This window comes from Bombina bombina, chromosome 1, assembly GCF_027579735.1.
Source record: "Bombina bombina isolate aBomBom1 chromosome 1, aBomBom1.pri, whole genome shotgun sequence".
In the NCBI taxonomy this organism is placed as follows: Eukaryota; Metazoa; Chordata; class Amphibia; order Anura; family Bombinatoridae; genus Bombina; species Bombina bombina.
In genome coordinates this window covers 931,288,164-931,305,679 of record NC_069499.1, presented here as the reverse complement: position 1 = coordinate 931,305,679, position 17,516 = coordinate 931,288,164, and the positions used below count along the sequence as shown (strand labels likewise).

General features: G+C 39.5%; 1 protein-coding gene across 2 annotated transcripts in view; it reads left to right on the top strand.

The window, feature by feature from the left end:
- Positions 1-11,699, top strand: part of LOC128647281 (bactericidal permeability-increasing protein) — a 103,341-nt gene extending 91,642 nt beyond the window's left edge. The window contains exons 13-16 of one of the 2 annotated variants that reach the window (XM_053700090.1): positions 1,487-1,529; positions 2,231-2,291; positions 2,638-2,711; positions 9,865-11,699. In XM_053700090.1, coding sequence (XP_053556065.1) covers positions 1,487-1,529; positions 2,231-2,291; positions 2,638-2,711; positions 9,865-9,948 — 262 coding nt within the window. In that variant the 3' untranslated portion in view covers positions 9,949-11,699. The remainder of the gene's footprint in view (positions 1-1,486; positions 1,530-2,230; positions 2,292-2,637; positions 2,712-9,864) is intronic. The other variant, XM_053700126.1, reaches the window with a different exon arrangement.
- Positions 11,700-17,516: the final 5,817 nt, after the last annotated feature.

Here is a 17,516-nt window from a genome sequence, read left to right as displayed (position 1 = left end):
TTTAAATAGGTCCCATCATGCAGCTATTTTACCGCACATATAGCACAGCATATACCTGTTAAACTGCTAACATTAAAGAAAATAAAAAAAATTGAGAAAAATAAAAAACCCATAGTCATGCCTATTCTAAAACTAAAGCCCTCCTTAAAACCCCACCCCAAGATAAAAAAAAAACCTATACTAACACTAAAAGTTACTATAGCAATAGCCCTTAGAAGGGCTCTTTGTAGGGCATTGCCCTAAAGTTATTTAGACCTTTTTCTCAAAAAATACTCCATTCTCCAATAAACGTAACCTCCGGAAAAGGGCATTCGGTAGGGCAACCCCCCTCTATTGTACAAAAAAAAAACACCCACCCAACACCCACCCAAAAAAAGTCTGCTAAACCTCAAAGATGGTACTTGCAAATTTGAATCCAGCTCCCACATGATCGCCAAATACGGTGCTCCTCTTCATGGAGAGGCCAATCTTCATCCTGGAGGCCTATCTTCATGGAGTAGGCGGGGGTCCATCTTCATGGAGGCAGCAGTCCTCTTATATCTTCATCCTGGCGGCAGTGGTCCATCTTTATCCATCTTCTCTACTTCATGCATCTTCCAACCAATCTTTTCTTGTCATCTTTGGATCTTTCATTGCTGACATCCTCTTCATGCGGTCACCTGCCACACACTGAAGTTTGAATGTGAGGTACCACCCTTACATTGCTATTGGCTGATTTTCAATTCCAAATTCAAATCAGCCAATCTTGGGTGGAAGATGGATAAATACTTACCCAGCAGAACAGTGGCACAAGATGGAGGAAGATGGAGAAAGATGTACCACCGCCACTGGGATGAAGATAGAAGAGGACCGCCGCCTCCATGAAGATGGCCTGCCACCACCTTCATGAAGATGGGCCGCTATGAAGAGGAGCACTGCAGTTGGCGATGGTACTCAAGTTTGGTGTTTAGTGGTGTTTTTTTTTCCTTTGGGTGTTTTTTTGAAGAATAGTTTTTTTTTTTTTGAACTACCAAATGCCTTTTTTCAGGCAACCTTTTTTTAGGATAGGGTTTTTCAGAATATTTTTTTTTATTGGGCAGCAAAAGAGCTTTAGGGTACTGTCCTACCAAATGCCCTTTTAAGGGCAATCCCCAACCAATTGCCATTTTCAGGGCAATCTTTTGATTAGGATATTATTTTTTTTTAAATAGTTATTTTCTTTTAATAGTGTAGCAGAGTAGTTTGTGATGTGGGGATGTGGTGGTTTAGGGGTTAGTAGTATAGTTTAGTACAACTTTTTCCTTTGGTCAAATTATTTTGTTTGCGCAAACAAATTTGCGGTAATTTAAACACTGTGTGACTTGTAAAATGGATTTGAGCGCCAAAAAACCCTGCATTTGTGCTTCTCACGCTAATGATAGCACACCACTTGTAATCTAGCCCTAAGTCTTGAACGTTTTATTCATCCACATATTGATGACATCAGAATTACCTTCTCTCCTCACAGCTTCTCCCTTACCCTCGTACACTCTGATGTGGGGCCAGTTAAGGTTAGTGCTTTATTCCCATTTTAGCTCTACTAAACTAGCAATATGTTTTACTAAAAACAAACAGATGTATTTAACCATTTATTTATCTTCTAATAGCTTTTTTACGTTTTCAACAAACAAGATAAAAGTGGCAAATGTAAAGATAGACAAGTGATTAATGCAGATAGAGATCCAAGTAAAGTCTCTACATTGCACTTAAAGTGACCCTAAATACCTTGTAAATACAAGACATTTTTAAACAACTTTCCAATGTGCTACTGGGAGCTAGCTGAACACATGGGTAAGCCAATGACAAGATGCATATTTGTGCAGCCACCAATCAGCAGCCTAGCTCCCAGCTCCTGAACCTACCTATGTATGCTTTTCAACAAAGGATACTAAGAAAACAAAGCAAATTTGATAACAGAAGTAAATTGGAAAGCTGTTTAAAAATGTGGGTTTTATGTCCCTTTAAATTCTAAAGAAGCTACAACTAAAACATTAGTTTGTTCAGATTTGCAGTTGACCAGTGGCCGACCTGGGGACCATTTCAATCTCTCTTAAGTACATACAAACTACTTGGTCCCTGTAAATAAGCTACTTTTCATATTATTGACTCCAGTACCATAGATCTTTTTCCTAGAATGTTACACATTAGTCTGAACTCCCCCCCCCCCCCCCCCCCCCCGATTCTAACATGCAGGTTCTCTTGTCCATTATAGGTAGCTGAGCTGCAGAGATTTGTAAGCCTTGCTCTTAAGGTTGCATGTCCATTAATTAACAGTAAGTATTTTACATTGTATGCATCTCAACCTCATATCTAGGGTTGCCATGATATATCGAAAAAAAATAACAACCAAGATCATTAGCATAAATTTGCATAAATAATGATACAGCATAAATCAGGAACTAAAGCTGCGAGTACTGATTTAAAATGATAATTTGTTTATAATTGGATTCCAACACACTTAGAAGAAGTCTGACCATGATAGCATCTTTATTTCTTTATTTAATCTTTATTTTCACCTTTGACCTGAACCTTAAAAATAGCAGCCATGATGGTAAAATGCTGGATGGGAACTATACTCATAACATATCTGCTGAACTTATATTATTGTTGTCTTTCCAGAACGACTCAGGGATATCTACCCTTTTCCTATCTCCAACTTACGTCTGCAGAACCCTACAGTACAACTGTTGCAGGTGAGCTCCTCTCTCGGTGCCTAACCCCTCTCTCTAATGCTAATAATACTTTAAAGGGACATGAAACCAAACATTTATCTTTCATGGTTCAGATAGAGAATACAATTTTAAACAACATTCCATTTTACTTCTATTTGCTAATTTGATTCAATCTTTTGATATCCTTTGTTGAACAAATAACAATGCACATGGGTGAGCCAATCCCACTAGGCATCTATATGCAGCCACCAATCAGCAGCTACGGAGCCTATTTAGAAATGCTTTTCAACAAAGGATATCAAGTGAATGAAGTAAATTACTGTAGATAATACCATCCAGTTCTGTTTAATCATGTGGTTGATAATGTGGGGGGTAGTTATCAAGCCGTCAACCTCAAATACGCTGCGTATTCCTCAGCGTATTTGTGGCGAGGCTGATACGCCTTAGTTATCAAAGGCTCGAGACCGGCAAAAGTAGAATTTTGTGACGTCAGCTTCGATCCGCCGGACTCAGTCCGACACAGATCGATTCTTACGTCACTCCAGATGTTCCGCACACAAGTGCGGCACATTCTCACTACTTTTGCTAGCTATCAAAAAACTAGCAGGTACGCTCGGCACTTTTACGGCCCAGCGTACCTGGTTTTCAAAGCGCCAGCCTGGAGGCGGCGGATCCCATAGGAATCAATGGGAGTCTGACCATAGCGAAAGTACAAGTTCGCTGCTGACAGACATCCCATTGATTTCTATGGGAGCTGTCTACACCTAACACCCTAACATGTACCCCGAGTCTAAACACCACTAATCTGACCCCCCCTACACCGCCGCAACTAAATAAAGTTATTACCCCCTAAACCGCCGCTCCCGGAGCCCACCGCAAGCTACTCTATACATATTAACCCCTAAACCGCCGCTCCCGGAGCCCACCGCAACTATAATAAATGTATTAACCCCTAACCCGCCGCTCCCTGAACCCGCCGCAACCTATATTAAATGTATTAACCCCTATCCTGCCCCCCCTACACCGTCGCCACCTATAATACATTTATTAACCCCTAATCTGCCCCCCCTACACCGTCGCCACCTATAATAAATTTATTAACCCCTATCCTGCCCCCCACTACGCCGCCGCCACTGTAATAAAATGATTAACCCCTAAACCTAACCCTAACGCCCCCTAACTTAAATATTAATTAAATAAATCTAAATAAATTAACTCTTATTAACTAAATGAATCCTATTTAAAACTAAATACTTACCTTTAAAATAAACCCTAATATAGCTACAATATAAATAATAATTATATTCTAGCTATCTTAGGATTTATTTTTATTTTACAGGTACCTTTCAATTTATTTTAACCATGTACAATAGCTATTAAATAGTTATTAACTATTTAATAGCTTACCTAGCTAAAATAAAGAGAAATGTACCTGTGAAATAAATCCTAACCTAAGTTACAATTACACCTAACACTACACTATACTTTAATAAATTATTCCTATTTAAAAATAAATACTTACCTGTAAAATAAACCCTAAGATAGCTACAATGTAATTAATAATTATATTATAGCTATCTTAGGATTTATATTTATTTTACAGGTAACTTTGTATTTATTTTAGCTAGTTAGAATAGTTATTAAATAGTTATTAACTATTTAATAACTACCTAGCTAAAAGAAATACAAAATTACCTGTAAAATAAATCCTAACTTAAGTTACAATTAAACCTAATACTACACTATCATTAAATTAACTAAATAAACTACCTACAAAGAACTACAATGAAATACAATTACATAAACTAACTAAAGTACAAAAAATAAAAAAAGCTAAGTTACAAAAAATAAAAAATTAAGTTACAAACATGTTAAAAATATTACAACAATTTTAAGCTACTTACACCTAATCTAAGCCCCCTAATAAAATAACAAACCCCCCCAAAATAAAAAAAATCCCTACCCTATTCTAAATTACATAAATTTCAAAGCTCTTTTACCTTACCAGCCCTTAAAAGGGCCATTTGTGGGGGCATGCCCCAAAAAGTTCAGCTCTTTTGCCTGTAAAATAAAAATACAACCCCCCCCCCAACATTAAAACCCACCACCCACATACCCCTAATCTAACCCAAACCCCCCTTACAAAAACCTAACACTAATCCCCTGAAGATCATCCTACCTTGAGTCGTCTTCACTCAGCCGAGCCACCGATGGAACTGAAGAGGACATCCGGAGCGGAAGAAGTTAATCCTCCAAGCGGCGCTGAAGAAATCTTCCATCCGATGAAGTCATCATCCAGGCGGCGCTGAAGAAGTCTTCGATCCGGCCGATGTCATCTTCAAAGAGGCGCTGAAGAGGTCTTCTATCCGGGCGAAGTCATCTTCCAAGCCGGGTCTTCAATCTTCCTTCCGCCGACGCGGAACCACCTTCTTCACCGACGGACTACGACGAATGACGGCTCCTTTAAGGGACGTCATCCAAGATGGCGTCCCCTCAATTCCGATTGGCTGATAGGATTCTATCAGCCAATCGGAATTAAGGTAGGAAAATCTGATTGGCTGATGGAATCAGCCAATCAGATTGAGCTCGCATTCTATTGGCTGTTCCGATCAGCCAATAGAATGCGAGCTCAATCTGATTGGCTGATTGGATCAGCCAATCGGATTGAACTTGAATCTGATTGGCTGATTCCATCAGCCAATCAGATTTTCCTACCTTAATTCCGATTGGCTGATAGAATCCTATCAGCCAATCGGAATTGAGGGGACGCCATCTTGGATGACGTCCCTTAAAGGAGCCGTCATTCGTCGTAGTCCGTCGGTGAAGAAGGTGGTTCCGCGTCGGCGGAAGGAAGATTGAAGACCCGGCTTGGAAGATGACTTCGCCCGGATAGAAGACCTCTTCAGCGCCTCTTTGAAGATGACATCGGCCGGATCGAAGACTTCTTCAGCGCCGCCTGGATGATGACTTCATCGGATGGAAGATTTCTTCAGCGCCGCTTGGAGGATTAACTTCTTCCGCTCCGGATGTCCTCTTCAGTTCCATCGGTGGCTCGGCTGAGTGAAGACGACTCAAGGTAGGATGATCTTCAGGGGATTAGTGTTAGGTTTTTGTAAGGGGGGTTTGGGTTAGATTAGGGGTATGTGGGTGGTGGGTTTTAATGTTGGGGGGGGGGTTGTATTTTTATTTTACAGGCAAAAGATCTGAACTTTTTGGGGCATGCCCCCACAAATGGCCCTTTTAAGGGCTGGTAAGGTAAAAGAGCTTTGAAATTTATGTAATTTAGAATAGGGTAGGGATTTTTTTTATTTTGGGGGGGTTTGTTATTTTATTAGGGGGCTTAGATTAGGTGTAAGTAGCTTAAAATTGTTGTAATATTTTTAACATGTTTGTAACTTAATTTTTTATTTTTTGTAACTTAGCTTTTTTTATTTTTTGTACTTTAGTTAGTTTATGTAATTGTATTTCATTGTAGTTCTTTGTAGGTAGTTTATTTAGTTAATTTAATGATAGTGTAGTATTAGGTTTAATTGTAACTTAAGTTAGGATTTATTTTACAGGTAATTTTGTATTTCTTTTAGCTAGGTAGTTATTAAATAGTTAATAACTATTTAATAACTATTCTAACTAGCTAAAATAAATACAAAGTTACCTGTAAAATAAATATAAATCCTAAGATAGCTATAATATAATTATTAATTACATTGTAGCTATCTTAGGGTTTATTTTACAGGTAAGTATTTATTTTTAAATAGGAATAATTTATTAAAGTATAGTGTAGTGTTAGGTGTAATTGTAACTTAGGTTAGGATTTATTTCACAGGTACATTTCTCTTTATTTTAGCTAGGTAAGCTATTAAATAGTTAATAACTATTTAATAGCTATTGTACATGGTTAAAATAAATTGAAAGGTACCTGTAAAATAAAAATAAATCCTAAGATAGCTAGAATATAATTATTATTTATATTGTAGCTATATTAGGGTTTATTTTAAAGGTAAGTATTTAGTTTTAAATAGGATTCATTTAGTTAATAAGAGTTAATTTATTTAGATTTATTTAATTAATATTTAAGTTAGGGGGGCGTTATGGTTAGGGTTAGACTTAGGTTTAGGGGTTAATCATTTTATTACAGTGGCGGCGGCGTAGTGGGGGGCAGGATAGGGGTTAATAAATTTATTATAGGTTGCGGCGGGTTCATGGAGCGGCGGTTTAGGGGTTAAACTATTTATTTAGTTGCGGAGAGGTGCGGGATCAGCAGGATAGGGGTTAATAATTTTATAATAGAGGGCGACGGTATAGGGGGGCAGGATAGGGGTTACTAGGTATAATGTAGGTGGCAGCGGTGTCCGGGAACGGCGGTTTAGGGGTTAATACATTTATAAGACTTGCGGCGGGGTCTAGGAGCGGCGGTTTAGGGGTTAATACATTTATAAGACTTGCGGCGGGGTCTAGGAGCGGCGGTTTAGGGGTTAATACATTTATAAGACTTGCGGCGGGGTCTAGGAGCGGCGGTTTAGGGGTTAGTAACTTTATTTAGTTGCGGGGGCCTCCGGGGGCGCCGGTATAGGGGGTAGAACAGTGTAGTTTAGTGTGAGTGCTTAGTGACAGGCTAGCAATAAAGCTGGGAAAAAGCCGAAGGGCAGCGAGATCCGATGAGTGATAACTGTCACAGTCCGCTGCTCATCGCCCCGCGGCTTTTTGACAGCTTTATTTGATAACTTAGGCGAACGTATTCAAGGTCCGCGGCGGCGAAGGTAGGCGAGCTTAGGCGGACGTATTGGGCCGGCGAAGCCAGAAAAGTAGACGGCTTGATAAGTAGCCCCCTGTGTGTTTCTTTATCTGCCTGTATCTATCTTTCTATCTGTCTGTATCTATCTATCTATCTATCTATCTATCTATCTATCTATCTATCTATCTATCTATCTGTCTGTCTGTCTGTATCTATCTTCTATCTTTCTTTATTTCCCTTTATCTGTCTGTCTATCTATATATCTATCTGTCTGTCTATCTATTTGTCTGTCTGCCATCTGTATCTGTCTGTCTATTTATACAGTATATCTATCTATCTATCTATCTATCTATCTGTCTGTCTATCTATTTGTCTGTCTGCCATCTGTCTCTCTATGTTGTTATCTAGCTGTCTTTCTGCATCTATCTATCTATCTATCTATCTATCCATCTATCTATCTATCTATCTATCTATCTGTCTGTCTGTCTGTCTGTATCTGTCTGTCTATGTTGCAATCTATCTGTCTGTCTGCCTCTATCTATCTATCTATCTATCTATCTATCTATCTATCTATCTATCTATCTATCTATCTGCCTGTATCTGCCTGTCTGCCACCTGTCTATGTTGCAGTCTATCTATCTGTCTGTCTATCTGTCTGCCTGTCTCTGTCTGTCTATCTATCTATCTATCTATCTATCTATATGTATGTATGTATCTATCTGTCTATTTCTCTGTCTTCCATCTGTCTGTCTATGTTGCTGTCTGTCTGTCTGTCTGTATCAGTCTATCTATCTGTCTTTCTGCCTGCCTCTATCTGTCTGTCTATGTTGCTGTCTATCTATCTGTCCTAGCTGTCTGGTAATTAAAGTGGCCGGTATTTTTTTCTTAAAAAGGTAGCAATCCTAGATGGGGGTTGACACCATGAGTTACCGCACCAGGTGACACCAACCCTAGTGACGCCACTGGTTTGCTGCAACTGTTTTGCCACTGTCATTGTCTTAACAAAATCTCAATTGTTTGGTGTCAGCAGAAAATATAAGATAAACAAATTAGGTAGAGATATGTGGCAGGGTACTACTTATGAAGTCTGTCATATGCTCTTTCAGCTTTGAATCATATTTGCATATTTAAAGGGATAAGAAACCCCAAAAAATTATTTCTAATTTACTTCTGTTATCAATATTTCTTCATCTCTTGGTATCTTTTGTTAAAAAACAGGGACGTATGCTTACAAGCCAGCCCATTTCTGGAGCACTATATGGCAGCAGTTTTGCAAGAATGTTATCCATTTACAAGAGCACTATATGGCAGCGCTATTTCCTGTCATGTAGTGTTCCAGATGCCTATCTAGGTATCTCTTCCACACAGAATATCATGGGAACTAAACAAATTGATAATAGACATAAATTGGAAACATTTTTTTTAAATGGTATGCTCTGTCTGAATCACAAAATACATTTTTTGGGTTTCATATCCCTTTAAAGGGAAAACATTTTATTGTTTAAAAAGATAGATAATCCCTTTATTACCCATTCCCCAGTTTTGCTTAACCAGCACTGTTATAATAAAATACTTTCTACCTCTGTGATTACCTTGTATCTAAGCTTCTGCCCCGTACCTGGTGCTGGTTCTTATATAACCATTATCATTCTCCATGTGAGTGAGCACAATGTTATCTGTATGGCACAAATTAATTAGCACTTTCTCGCTGTTGTGCAAGATTTAAAAAGCTAATACAAATCACTGATATAAGAGGCGACCTGCAGGGGCTTAGAAACAGGCAAACTTAGAGGCTATGGGGTATATTTACCATGGTGCGGACAGACATGATCCGCTATAGCGAATCATGTCTGCCGCTCATCAATAAATGCCGACAGCATACGCTGTCGGCATTTACCATTGCACCAGCAGTTCTTGTGAACTGCTGGTGCAATACCGCCCCCTGCAGATTTGCGGCCAATCGGCCGCTAGGTGGGGGAGTCAATCAACCTGATCGTATTCGATCATGCTGATTGCTGTACTCCACCTCAGAGGTGGCGGACGAGTTAAGGAGCAGCCGTCTTAGGACCGCTGCTTCTTATCTTCCGCTTCAGGCGGAACTGAAGCGAAATGGGTCGGAAGCAGCATCCGCTGCTTCATAAATCGACCCCTATATATTTATATAACAGTGTTGGTTATACAAAGCTGGGGAATGAGTAGTAAAGGCGTCTAGAACAATAAAAAAAAATTAGACTGTCCCTAGGGGGCAAAATAAATAATGAAAGTATATTACAAATGTGTTTTATGATGCATTATTAAACATTTTATATTGCAATCTCAAAGTGTTTACTGTCTCTATAAGTTTTTGTTTCTTCCCAAAACAACCATTCACTCCCCTCGAATACCCCTACTTTCTACTGTGCCATTAACTTTCTCATCAAATCTCATTTCTCTCTTTCTCAGGGATACATAGTAATTGTTACTGATTTTGAGCTGACAGACCAGTCCAACAACATGACCTGTAACAATCTGGAATGCAACCATTGAACGCGTGAGCTGCATATAAAATGCCAGCGCTGAGTATTATGTTTCATAATCAGAAAAATAATGAATACATCACAAAACCAATGGTGCAGATAAAGCAGGGAATATGAATGGGGATGAATAAAGGATAATCACATGATCAGATGGGGTATTTAAAAAGACTTCTGCCCTATCATCAGGGGCAGGGGGATGGGAAGCTGAATTGAGATTTAGGTTATGTGTGATGATTTGTTCTGTGCTGTACGGTTTGGTGTAGCAACAGTTAATATTTAAGGGCCCATGTTATAACAAGACAGATTCACAGAACAATGGAAATTGGCCAAGCATTAATTACTCTGCCTGGTCTCCTGCAGTTGCTTGGGGTGGACCAGCCACCGGGGTTAATCATTTATGAAAGAGGGTGAAATTTTTCTAATTAGAGTACCCTGTTCTGATTTGTTTCTGTCTAAAAGATTTTACATCACATTAGCAGAGCCATTTTCCTTATTCTGCTTTTTTTTGTCTGCTCTGATATCTATTTAACAGATTTGTATGTACTTATTCTAATAAGAATGCTGATGATCTTATAGGGCCATTGTACTGTACAATTATCTCCCCTTAAATGAATTCCCAATGGTTTATTTTACATGCTATTATACTGTTCATACTAGTTCATACTAGCTCCTTTACCTTTATTGTATCATTTGTCATAACTGCTTTTGTCTTTTCAAACCACCACCTATGCTGAAAATATTAATACTGCAGTATTCTCTCTACAAAAGCTACGTAAACAAGAGGAAACAGCAAAAAACATTCTCCCAGTTCTCTGTGTTAGGACTATAATAAACTATTAGCAGTTACTTATCCTCTGTTCCTTTAATATATTCCCAATGACTTGCTATTCAAGCTACATAGAATTAAATATATATGGGAATTGCATTTTTAGGTTTGTCCTAGCAATTGAAAATCAAAATTCCAGTATCTAAGTATTGGACTTTAATATATGATAGGTTTGCCTGTGTATATATAGAGAGATAAGATAAGGAGGGTTGTTATATCTGAAAGCTCAGTCCACTTGAATTGGCATGTTTGTGAGACCATTGGGTTGAGATTTTAAAGAGCAAAAAAACTGTTTTTACAAGTAGAAAAAAAGGAGTAATTCCCATATATATATAATATTCTGAATGAATCAGGTATAAGAAATCATTTGAAACACATTAAGGGGAAACCAATTTTAGAGTAAAGTGTCCCTTTAAGGCTCTACCTTTGTGTTTACCTACTCCTGGCAGTCAAACTGGCTCAAAATATTAGAGATAAACCCCTGAGCTAGAAACCGGTACTAGACATAGTTGAGGTCTATAGAGGGTTTTTCTGACATGGATAAATATGACAGGCCCTATACAATCTGAGAAGTTTGAATGGAATTCAAAGCCCACGGGAGACTGATCTAGAGGGGGATATTTAGGTGACCCTAGTAAACGTCTGCTGTTGGGATACTGACTTAAAAACAGCTATTTTGTTTGGGGGATGTGTGGTGTGGGGGTTAAAGGGAGACAAGAGTATTCCTTTTTTTCATTTTGTTCCCTTTCTTGGAACTTATTATATCAGATGTTCATTTTTGATTTATAAGATTCTAATAGCTATTGAAAAACTATAATTAGATTTAATCAAATGTGTCCATTAGCATATTCTTATGATTTCAATCTACTGTACATGGAACATGCTGTCATGACGCAAATCTTAATAAAAATGTATTTTTTCTCTATTTTTTAAAATGTCTCCTTTAGTATAATTCTAGATGGTACAACTGTAGCAATCTTTGGAATGACATAGTCGGAGCCTTAGTTCATCAAAATGAGCAATACCATAACAAGAGGTCATGATGTGAAATTAAACTGTAGCAAGTTCAGGAGTAATTTATGTAAGCACTTCTTTCCAAAAAGAGTGGTTGATCCATGAACTATTCCACAAGAAAGAAGGTGGACAGTTTGCAGTTAAAATCCCAAAACTTTTATTTCATCCGTTAAAACTGTTATAGGAACAACAGCAGCAAGGTAGGGAGAGCGTAGCACCACCTGGCTTACGCGTTTCGGCTTACACTGTAATCATAGCCAATGGGTGCTAGGTTCAACCCATCTCATTTAAAAATACTAATATTCAACCCTATAGGTTGCTAGAAACTAGTTATGCTAAACTCTAATTGTTCAATAAGTTGCCAAAGTGATGCTGTAACAGCAAAATTCAGCCATTGGCTATGATTACGTCGTAAGCCGAAACGCGTAAGCCAGGTGGCGCTACGCTCTCCCTACCTTGCTGCTGTTGTTCCTAAAACAGTTTTAATGGATTAAATACATTTTTTGGATTTTAACTGCAAACTGTCCATCTTCTTTCTTGTGGAATATTTACTTTACCAGCGCGGCAATTTTGCCACTAGTCTTCAGTCTGCTCAGCCTGTACCAGCTCTGTTGCAGAATATCTTCCTCCTACACACAGATACGTCATCGGGTGCTGCAGCCTTTGGATTTGTGGCTTGTCAGAAGGGTCCGTCTGCACAATGGATACACGCACAGCGTCTTGTGGATATTTGTAGCAGCCAGTTGGGTCTCACCTAGAATGGTAACTCTTTCTGCTCAATACACGTTTATTTGGAGGTATGCAATTCCAGCACTCAAGTGACTTTGTTCAGTAGATTTGTAGCACTAGTAAAAAGTCTGTTTTGAGGAGTATTGGTTTTGGTGGCTGAAAGGACAGAACTGTATATTGACCTTTTAAGACGGACATTTAAGGTCTGACTAACGGATTCCCACATTTTCCTTTTTCCTATTTCATTGGGTACTTCTGGTGTTACTCTGGGACCATTGGGAATATAGTGCTTTATTATGGAAGGGACACATCAAGATGCATTTAATTTTTTTTCATTGAGACCAGCCATGTTACACTGCAACAACACTCAGGATTGTGACTTAATCTTCTCTGAAGATAAATGTTCTCTCTCATTGGGGACTTTATTTGATCATATGGAGAATCTGTTGATGTAAGAGCTTAAAGCTCAGTGGGACATATGGACATTTGATAAATATATAAAGGCAGGCATGATACCCAGAGGTCTTAGGGTGTATAAGTTTCCTACTTTTGAAATAGATAGTGAGGATAAAGACTTCTTAACTGCCTGGAATGACATTTTATCAGAATGTTCAGTATGTTTAATGCTAATGGTGATCAAATATAGGACTCAAAATTTGGATAAAATTAAACTTTAAATTGATGATTTGCAGGTGGAACTAAATAAAATGTGTTCAGAGCCTAAGTTTGTCAAATATGACAATATTTTACAACAATCAGTTGCACAGGGCAAATCATCAATAATGGAAAATAAACATCTAAAATATATGAGAGATAAAGCATACTATATATCTAATGCAGTATACATTTGGAATTGAAAAAAAGGGCAGTGATTTCAGACGTAATCAATCTCAGTCTAATGGTAACAATAAAAATAGCAAAGGCAAAAATAACAAAAAATGTAGGGGTAAAAAGAATGTCTCTTTTTCTGACAGTGAGACTGAATATTCTTCTGATGACAGTAAAGGGACTGACAATGTACTAGTGAATTCAGTAACTCAAGGTGTTCCTATAGAAGGGACATTGGTATCACAGTCAGAACTAGTGGTAAAGCCCAAAATGCCAGTAATGATTCCAACCCATCATGAGAACAGTGGGGTTAGTGCACAAATAAAATCGAGTATTTCCCCACAAACTAGTGGGAAATCTTCAGAACAGTCAGATTTGGACTGGGTTTTTCCAGTGGAACAGTATCCTATGGGAGGGGGTTCGAGTTATAAAAAAAACCCAAACCAAGGCACAAAAGACAGGTATCAACTCAGGGGCAATAGCACACAGAGCAAATACAAATAACTAATGCTCTAAATTTGTCCAGTGTTCCTCTAACCTCAGATCAGGAATATCTTCTTAGTTTGGGTCTTTGTTTTGTTTCTTCTAATTTTAACGTTTTCCAAACCTTATTAGATGTTAATCGTCTAGTGTTAAATATTACTTGAATCTGATTTAGTGGCCCTAGGGGAATCCATTAAATTAAATACCTATAAACCGAAATGTTATTTTACAAAGGGACAAAAGGAAGCACTTGTTTCTTTGGAACAAAACAGGGCACTTGTCATACGGCCTGCAGACAAGGGAGGGTCAGTGGTTGTGATGGATAGATCAAGTTATATATCTGAAGCACAACGTCAACTGACTAATACTCAAGAGTATTCTAGACTAAGTGGGGATCCCACTGGTGTGTTCAGAATGGAATTAAGACAACTTCTAGATGATGGAATGGAACAGGGCTTCTTTGATTCCCAAATGGTAGATTATTTGAATGTTGAATTTCCAAAGACACCCTGGTTTCACCATCTACCGAAGGTACATAAAACTATAAGCAATATACAAGGACGACCAATCATAAGTGGTATTGATTCCCTACTAGAACACACTCTTGTCTCCTCCCTAGTCCTGTATCAGAGATACTAAGCATGTACTCAATTTAATTAAAGAAGTCACATGGGACAATGGCTTTACTTGGCTGACAATTGATGCAGTGTCCCTTTACACGCCAATTCCTCATGACAAAGGTTTACAAGCCTTGCATTTTTTTTCTTCAACACTTCACTCAGTATACTGACAATTTTCAGAAGTTTATTGCCAAGGTGGCTTAGTTTTTGCTTACCCATAATTATTTTAGATTTGATGGGGATTTCTTTCTCCAAAGGTGGCACATCCATAGGAGAAAAATTTGCTCCATCCTATGCAAACTTATATCTAGGATGGTGGGAGATGGTGCACATCTTTGGAGAGAGCAACCCATTCGGTTCTTATATAAGACTGTTTAAACGTTTCATTGAGGATTTGCTACTGATCTGGTCAGGTCCTACTGAGTTGATTGTTCCCTTTGTTGATTATCTGAACACAAATGATATGGGGTTGCGATTTACCTTTGAGTATCACTCCAAATATATAAACTTTTTGGATCTCACTTTGATAGGAGATGACAGTGGTAAGATTATGTCAAGGGTCTATCGCAAACCCATAGCCGGTAATACCCTTCTTCACGCTACCTCTTGTCACCCAGATCATGTGACATTTGCAGTGGCTAGAGGCCAGTTCACTGATTTTGTGACTGAGGCTGGTCTATTGGAAGAACGATTGTTTACCAGGAAATACCCAAAAAGGGAAGTATATAGGGCTAGATGAGAGGTTCACAACACTGAGAGGGAAACACTTCTATTGGATGTTTCCTGTAGAAGTAAACATTCTAACTTTGACGGTTTACATTTTGTAACAGGTTATAGCACTCAATATTCACAGATACGTGCTATAATCAAAAAACATGTTGCGCTTCTGGCAGCGGATGATAGTTTGGTTGATGTTATGAGAAAGGGAATTAGATGCTCATATAAAAAGTGTCGTACACTTGGCTCTATATTATCCCCAACACAACTCAAGTCAACGACTCCTCCTACAAGTTCCTGGCTTACCCATGTGAGGATGTATATATGTGGTCACAATCAATGTAAACCTTGTGACTTTGCATACATCACCAACACTTTTAGGTCCTCTGTTACAGGAGAAGTTTTTGAAATACAATCATGTCTAAACTGCACTTCTTCTTATGTAATCTACCATATTAAATGCACTTTTTGCAATCTTCAATATGTGGGGCTTACGAGTAGGGATGTTAACTCTCGCATACGGGAACATCTGTCTACTATCACTAGAGGTAGATCCTCTACTCTACTTGTGCAACATTTTGCCACAAAACATGATAGCAATATGCATTCATTTAGGTGGTGTGCCATTGAAAAAGTAAAAACTCCCAAAAGGGGTGGAAATCTTGATCAGATCTTGGCTAAAAGAGAGATGTATTGGATTTTCAGGTTGGGCACTCGTATACCACAAGGTCTTAATTCCTAAGTATGACCATATTAATTATTGGGAGTAGTTTCTTCCCAGATGTATATTCCCTGATCTACGAATCCAATATTATCTTAGACCATTTATTATTTTCCTATAAATTATTAACTACTAGTCCTAAAGCCCGTTTACACGGGCCATTTTTTGCAGTACAGCGGTCCCACCCCTTGCTCTCTCTCTCCCCCTCTCTTTTGTGCTCTCTCCCCCTCTCTTTTGCGCTCTCTCTCCCCGTCTCTTTTGCGCTCTCTCTTGCTCCACCTCTCTTATGCTCTCTCTCTCTCCACCTCTCTGTTGCTCTCTCTCTCCCCCTTCTCTTTTGCTCTATCTCCCCCTCTCTTTTGCGCTCTCTCTCCCTCTCTTTTGCGCTCTTTCTCACTCCACCTCTCTTTTGCTCTCTCTCTCCCCCCTCTCTTTTGCTCCCTCTCTCCCCCTCTCTTTTGCTTTATCTCCCCCTCTCTTTTGCTCTCTCTCCCCCTCTCTTTTGCGCTCTCTATTTCCCCTCTCTTTTACGCTCTCTCCCCCCTCTCTTTTGCGTTCTCTCTCTCTTTTGTGCTCTCTCTCTCCCCCCTCTTTTGCACTCTCTCTCTCCCCCTCTCTTTTGCACTCTCTCTCTCCTCTCTCTTTTGTGCTCTCTCTTCCCCTCTCTTTTGTGCTCTCTCTCTCCCCCTCTCTTTTGCGCTCTCTCTCCCCCCCTCTCTTTTGTGCTTTATCTCCCCCCCTCTTTTGAGCTTTCTCTCTCCCCCTCTCTTTTGCTCTGTCTCTCTCCCCTTTATTTTGCTCTCTCTCTCCATCCCTCTCTTTTGCTCTTTCTCTCCATCCCTCTCTTTTGCTCTCTCTCTCTCCCCCTCTCTTTTGCTCTCTCTCTCCCCCCTCTCCCCCCCTCTTTTGCTCTGTATCTCTCCCCTCTCTTTTGCTCTCTCTCTCCATCCCTTTCTTTTGCTCTCTCTCTCTCCCCCCTCTCTTTTGCTCTCTCTCCCCCTCTCTTTTACTCTCTCTCCCCCTCTCTTGTTTCTCTCTCTTCCCTCTCTTTTGCTCTATCTCCCCTTCTCTTTTGCTCTTTCCCCTCTCTTTTGCTCTCTTTCCATCCCTCTCTTTTGCACTCTCTCTTCCCCTCTCTATTGCTCTCTCTCCTCCTCTCTTTTGCTCTCTCTCCCCCCTCTCTTTTGCTCTCTCTCCCCCCTCTCTCTCTCCCCCTCTCTTTTGCTCTGTCTCTCTCCCCTTTATTTTGCTCTCTCTCTCCATCCCTCTCTTTTGCTCTTTCTCTCCATCCCTCTCTTTTGCTCTCTCTCCCCCTCTCTTTTGCTCTCTCTCTCCCCCCTCTCCCCCCCTCTTTTGCTCTGTATCTCTCCCCTCTCTTTTGCTCTCTCTCTCCATCCCTTTCTTTTGCTCTCTCTCTCTCCCCCCTCTCTTTTGCTCTCTCTCCCCCTCTCTTTTACTCTCTCTCCCCCTCTCTTGTTTCTCTCTCTTCCCTCTCTTTTGCTCTATCTCCCCTTCTCTTTTGCTCTCTTTCCATCCCTCTCTTTTGCACTCTCTCTTCCCCTCTCTATTGCTCTCTCTCCTCCTCTCTTTTGCTCTCTCTCCCCCCTCTCTTTTGCTCTCTCTCCCCCCTCTCTCTCTTC